This window comes from Coffea arabica, chromosome 8c, assembly GCF_036785885.1.
Source record: "Coffea arabica cultivar ET-39 chromosome 8c, Coffea Arabica ET-39 HiFi, whole genome shotgun sequence".
Lineage (NCBI taxonomy): Eukaryota > Viridiplantae > Streptophyta > Magnoliopsida > Gentianales > Rubiaceae > Coffea > Coffea arabica.
The window spans coordinates 43,131,282-43,138,418 of record NC_092325.1 but is presented as its reverse complement, the minus strand read 5'-3'; the positions used below and the strand labels follow the sequence as shown (position 1 = coordinate 43,138,418).

Sequence of the window (7,137 nt, the reverse complement as noted above, 5' to 3'; positions counted from 1 at the left end):
GACTTGAACTTACGAGTAGTTCCATCAAAGATTCAACTTTAATTCGTTGGTGACCAAATTCGGGTTAAGATCAATTATTTGATGAAGTAATCGAGTTATGTTCGAGTAGAAAAAATTAAAATTCGAGTACTAGTTTAACTTTATCAAATAATATATTTTTAATATAAATTTTAATTATTTATTATAAAATTATGAAATTTACAAAAAGAAAATCGAGTTGTAAAACTTGATTGAGCTCAATTAAACTCAATTGAAATCGATTTGACTGAACTTGAATTCGACCGCAAGCTCGAGTGAAGATATAATGAGCTTGAACTCAAATTCAAACTCAATCATGAGGAATTTTACTAGTTCGAGTCGAAGTATTTTCATTTATGTAGTGTACTGTTTCGTACTTAAATCGACTCGATAACAATCCTTGCGGTGCTTGATTTGTTGGACTTTGTGCCAAATATATTATGATAGACTTGACTTATACGTCAATCTCGAAGTCATGTGATTGATTCTATTGTTAGAGCGATATGACGTCGCACAACGATATAGAAGTGACGGTGACTATCACACGATGAAGCAAGAAAAATTATGTGATTATCGCATACCATCACATGGTTTACAAAGTGTAAATTTCTATATTAAATGTCCTTTCGAAATTTAGATGACTTATTAAAAAATATTTTATTTAATAAAAACACTTATTAAATACTTAAATATGTTGTTTGGTTGCACGTTTCGTAAATGCTTATCTATCTCTTTATTTAGTTCATGGTTCATAATATAAAATCATATTTTACTTCCTAAAAATACGAAAAATATTTTAAAATCATCACATTAAAGTTTTTGCTGAAATTATTTTTAATACTCGCAACTTAGCTCTTAAACTTATGAGATGATATTTAGCAAGCATCTCCACTCAAAACGCCATTATTTTTACTTTTTAGCAGTAGGGGAAAATCGCCAATTTAGTCCTCAAACTATTTTACTAAAGCCGATTTGGTCCCTAAAAGTTTTATTGCACCAATTAAGTCCCTTAACTAAAATGCTTGTGCCAATTGAGGACTTATACGGCGTCGCCACCCAAAACTCATGTATTTGTACAGAAAACAACGGCCAGGCAGGGGCCTTTTTGGAAGTTCGCATCCTAATTTCTACGGGAAGCAAGACAGAGCCCATTTTGCATCCGAATTGGGAAAAACCTGTGAAATTAGGAGTTTTCCAAGACAAAAATCCATTTTGCATGCAAATAGCGGAAGAAATTGGGGGTTTGAAACCGATTCAAAATTCCACACCGGAGGGAGATAAGATGACAAAAACAGAGCGGAATTCCCAAATTGGTTTGCGGGCAACAGAGCAGAGCAAGGAAAAGCTGGAGGATGAATATTCCGGATGGCAATGAGGATTTCCGGTAAGTCTTGGCCTACATGTGCGATGGTAAGTCTTGGTCTGAGACAGGACTTAGTACATTTGCATGGTAATAAAGAAGATGCTGGAAGGAACTTCTGTCACAGTTCTGTTCATGGTGTAGGATATGTTCTCCCAGATTTTGATAAGCTCTGCTTACAATAAATTTTTTTTTTTTAAGGTGGATAGACAATTCTGTGGGGTCAAAGGTGAATGTGAAAACCCAAACTAATTCATGATCATTAAAATAAACATGCATAGTTCTGAGCTACTTAAAAGGTTTCACTCGGAATGATGAATAGGTACTTGAATGTTGTGCTTGAAGAAAAGTTGAAGTTATATCATTATCGAAGAAAGAAAAGTTGAAGACATATTATCATTGAAAATTTTAAGAATAGTTGAAGATATATCATCATTGAAGAAAAAATATCGTGGCAAAGTCTATTAGCATTTCAAATTGCTTTTTGGCTTACTAACAGGGCAAAGTGCATTTGCATGTGTTACTTCTTCTTGCACTGTTGTTAATAGTATTCTCATTTTCATTTTATGAATCTGAGAATCAAAACATCGGAATAGTAGGTTTCTTATGTTCTAGCATACTGGGCACATGCTGCTAAATAAGAAGTCTCTCATTTTAAGCAGTTTGAAAGGTTAAAAAATCCCCCTCCCCAGCTTTCTTACTGATTTATTAGTGTTGAATCTATTTATTATATACTTTGATGTTTTGGACCAGAAGCTTAGATAGAGAGAGATGCAAGTTGCAAACTCAAAAAGGATTGGATATTTTCACTGGAAAAATGCATCAAAATGGTAGAACGTAGATGAACTATTTATTACCACTCATGCTAGCAGCTATATTTTGTCTTGGAAAACCCCTAATTTCACAGGTTTTCCCAATTCAGATGCAAAATGGGCTCTGTCTTGCTTCCCGTAGAAATTAGGATGCGAACTTCCAAAAAGGCCCTTGCCTGGCCGTTGTTTCTGTACAGATACATGAGTTTTGGGTGGCGACGCCGTATAAGTCCTCAATTGGCACAAGCATTTTAGTTAAGGGACTTAATTGGTGCGATAAAACTTTTAGGGACCAAATCGGCTTTAGTAAAATAGTTTGAGGACTAAATTGGTGATTTTCCCTTAGCAGTAGCACCGTTCTTCCAAACCGTCTAAGGCTATACAAAATTTTAACACCATTCGTGTACCAAGAACAAGATTCAAAAATGATTTTTGTAACACAATAAGCCCACTATATATAATATATCCTACTCCCTGGCTGCTGGTCATGCTCTCTCATTTGCCCCGCCCACCACTCAGTTCACTCCACTAGCTGCTACCCAAGTAAGCCTAATGGAAGGAAAAAAATTCCTTCGCCATCTATTCTTTCTCTGTGGCATCATAATCCTCTTGTTTTTCACCATATCCAACCTTCCTTATCCACCATCAAACTCGCTAGGCTGCACCACCAACTCTCCCTGGTGCACCTCCTCCAAGAACCGCTTCCAGTTCAAAACCCCACATGTCATCCAATTCCCCTCCGACTCTAAGCTCCGCCGCCACTCCACCGCCGTCCCCCACCATCCCCTCGACCCTCTGACCATCCCGGAGCTGAACAAGGTCAAAAAAGTCATCCAATCCCATGACCTGTTCAGGAACTCAAACTATGCTCTGCATTCAGTCGTTCTGGACGAGCCCGACAAACAGCTTGTCCTGACGTGGCAGAAGGGAGACCCGCTTCCGCCTAGAAAAGCTTCGGTCGTCGCACGTGTGAGTAGCGTCTCACACGTGCTCACGGTTGAGCTCGAGACTAGCAAAGTGATCCTCCATGAAACGGGTCCTCATTCGGGTTACCCGACTATGACCGTTGAGGATATGACGTCGTCCACCTGGGCCCCTCTGGCCAACGCTGATTTCAACCGTACGGTTATTGAGCGCGGAGTTGATTTAGCTGACCTCGCATGTTTGCCAATTTCCAGTGGATGGTTTGGTAAGCACTTGTTTTCTTGCTTGTGGAAAATTTTCATTCTACACATTTCTTGTAAGACGTGTCACATGAGCTAATTTAAACGTCATTTTTCATGAATTTTAATATTTACAAAATATTTTAAAAAAATGGACGGATGGCACGACACAGTATTTTTCTTTTTTGGTTTTTTTGAACAGATTCTATATCACTCACACTTTACACCAGAGTTACTAAACCTGGTTTGGACATCGATCTGAGAAGACAATTGATTTAATGGTTAGCAGTTCAACCGTGGGTCTAATGGTTGAACCAACCAAATTTTTTGGACTTTTTAACAGTAGAATCGGCGAATTTTTTACTAGTCCATGGGTTACTGTCCTAAACGATGATTCCAATCTAATAAGAACCCGGACTGACTAGGTGGTCGGTCATGCTGGTTGAACCGTTGGATCAAGTCTGGTTTAGTAAGTATAATTTGCACCTTAAAATTTTATAATAAGGTCTTGTTTGATAACTCAATTCAACACTTAAAATCGAATAAGTTCAGATAATAATTTATTTAGACGGGTTTGATAATAAAAAATAAAATATTTGAATTAATTAATTGATATTAGATTTTCTAGACAAAGCTTGCTTAAAAAAAATAAATAATAAATTATTTACTTATCACTTAATATGATATACAATCAAATGTATCAGATTAATAATTAACAATTCAGTAATTTAACAAATTTAAAATTCAAATTTCAGATTTTAATCTTATCGCACACACCCCTAAGGTCAATTGGTAGATATCTATGCATGTGCGATGTGAACATCACGCCAATTTCTTGTAGTTGATAATTATAGGTGGTAAGTTATTTCAACCTTACTTTCAAAGTTTGTATAGTCTTTAATCATTTAAAAGCTAGTGTTACAAAGTCGTGTTTAACATATATATAAATATTTGCAATTTTTGTAGGTAAGAGTGAGGAGAAGAGAAGGTTGATTAAAGTGCAATGCTATTCTATGAAAGACACTGCAAACTTCTACATGAGGCCGATTGAGGGTCTAACAGTGCTTCTTGATTTGGACACCAAAGAAGTGGTGGAAATTACTGATAAGGGCAGGAACATACCAATACCAAAGGCTGCCAATACGGAGTACCGCTTTTCAGCCCAAAATTACCATCAAAGTCTAATAAACCCAATATCTATCGAGCAACCAAAAGGTCCAAGTTACACTATAGAGGATGATCACTTAGTGAAATGGGCAAACTGGGAATTTCACCTCAAGCCCGACCCAAGAGCCGGAGTGATCGTTTCTCGGGCCAAGGTCAGGGACCCGGGTACTGGGGTGATGAGGGATGTGATGTACAAAGGCTTTTCATCAGAACTGTTTGTGCCATACATGGACCCCACTGATGCATGGTACTTTAAGACGTATATGGATGCTGGTGAATACGGGTTTGGGCTCCAGGCCATGCCTCTTGACCCGCTTAATGATTGTCCGCGTAACGCCTATTACATGGATGGCGTGTTTCCGGCTGCTGATGGAACTCCATACGTCCGATCTAATATGGTTTGTGTGTTCGAAAGCTATGGAGGTGATATTGGTTGGCGTCATTCCGAGAGTCCAATTACCGGAATGGGGGTAATCATTTCCTACGTTTTTTTTTTTTTCATTTTTATATGCATTAAAATTGCTTTCGCTATATATGTATTTTTTTTTTCTGTGCCAGCATTAAAACATGTTATAGTGCCAAAATAATGGACATCGATTGATTCTTAGTTACGTGCAACATTTTTTTTAGTATAATGAATAGAAATATATATATATATATATATATATATATATATATATATATATATGCTCATTGATTATTATTATTATTCTTGTTTTTGGGCAGATCAGAGAGGCAAGACCGAAGGTGACCTTAGTGGTGAGAATGGCAGCATCAGTGGCAAACTATGACTACATTGTGGATTGGGAGTTTCAAACGGATGGACTTATCAGAGTCAAGGTAAGATTTTAATCGCTTTTACTCGTATCACCTTATGATGACAAGTTTGCACACCGCCGCCCAAGATGGCATCCCCTAAACATGTATTAATAACCTCAATCGTGCAAAGGATGTTAGTTACTTACCTGCTATTGGAGATAAATTGGTCCAATAATTGAGGCCTGATCCATATCCGGTTAGTTACTTGTGAGATATTCCTTTGAAAATGACTGACAAAAGAGTGGAATTAGACTGACAAATGGTGCCAAAAGGTTCTCCAATTTCAACATCCATCAAGTCTGATGAAGTTTTGGTTTTTTCTTTGGATAATTGATCACAGGTTGGACTGAGTGGTATATTGATGGTGAAGGGCACTTCCTATGTACACATGAATCAGGTGAACCAACAGGAAAATCTTTTTGGAACACTATTGTCCGAAAATGTTATCGGTGTCATTCATGATCACTACATTGCATTCTACCTCGACATGGATGTGGATGGCTCCAATAATTCCTTTGTGAAAGTAAACATCGAGAGGTCGAATAATCCACCGAAAGTGTCACCAAGAAGGAGCTACTTGAAAGCTGTCAAGAATGTTGCTAAGACTGAGAGAGATGCACAAATAAAGCTCAAGCTCTATGATCCGGCAGAATTCCATGTTATCAATCCGTCCAAGGAAACAAGAGTGGGAAACCCTGTTGGGTATAAGGTGGTTGCTTCTGGCACAGCAGCTAGTTTGCTTGACCTGGATGATCCTCCTCAAAAGAGGGGAGCATTTACGAATAACCAGATTTGGGTAACTCCATATAATCAGAAAGAGCAATGGGCTGGTGGCTTGTTCGTTTATCAGAGTCAGGGTGACGATACACTTGCGGTATGGTCTAACAGGTAAAATCCCAAGATAGTCCTATTATGAACAAGTTCTTATGCAGATATTATTGTCTTGAGGGAATTGGAAGAAGAAACGGCAAAGACTAAGATTAGAACGGATTTATTTTCTCCGATAACATCACAAAATTTGAAAACTAAGTTTTTGCAAAGCTTTAGTTCTGTGACCTGTCGGATCAGGGAAAAAACATAGAAGCAAGGTCAAACTTAATGTTAATTCTCTGCGTCCGCTCTAAACTTTTCTGTCACTAAACATAATGGCAAGGGAAAGGTCTTATTGCATCTCAATTTTTTCTTTTGACTGTACCATTTTCTATAATTAGACCAAAAAACTTGTTAGTATATTATATATAAAAAATAACTGAATTCTTAGCAATTATTTGCCTTTCACTTGGAACCCAAAAAGGAAGGGTTCTCTAGTAGTGCCTCGAGAAAAAGTGTCATTTACTGAAGATTTTTATTTTAACTCTCAAATTTCTGAGTTGCATTCTCTTTCTTTTGCTTGCAGAAATCGACCAATTGAGAACAAGGACATAGTGCTGTGGTATACATTAGGTTTCCATCATGTTCCATGTCAAGAGGACTTTCCCATCATGCCAACCGTGTCATCAAGCTTTGACCTAAAGCCAGTCAATTTTTTTGAGAGTAATCCTATTCTCAACATCCCTCCTAATGTTGAAAAGGATCTGCCAATTTGCAATGCTGCGGCTTCTGCTTAACAATGGACTGTTCCTTTCTTCTCAACTGTGTACATATATAAACATCTCACGAGCTAAAGATTGTTATTTGTATCCTGATTTTCTCACTTGATGAGGATGCATTGACAATCTCTTGTGATGATTTGGCATTCAAGATAATAATATCAGGTTTTTGTATCAATAAAACTGGATTCTCATTTGATAATCTTTGT

The 7,137-nt window shown here is 37.4% G+C and overlaps 1 protein-coding gene across 1 annotated transcript; it reads left to right on the top strand.

Annotated features, from left to right (window-relative positions):
• The first annotated feature begins 2,620 nt into the window (after positions 1 to 2,620).
• On the top strand, positions 2,621 to 7,130 carry LOC140013878 (amine oxidase [copper-containing] gamma 2-like). Its single transcript, XM_072064097.1, has 5 exons — positions 2,621 to 3,379; positions 4,320 to 4,990; positions 5,247 to 5,360; positions 5,680 to 6,227; positions 6,736 to 7,130. The coding sequence occupies exons 1-5, from the start codon at positions 2,743 to 2,745 to the stop codon at positions 6,944 to 6,946; spliced, it is 2,181 nt and encodes a 726-aa protein (XP_071920198.1). The 5' UTR covers positions 2,621 to 2,742; the 3' UTR covers positions 6,947 to 7,130.
• Positions 7,131 to 7,137: the final 7 nt, after the last annotated feature.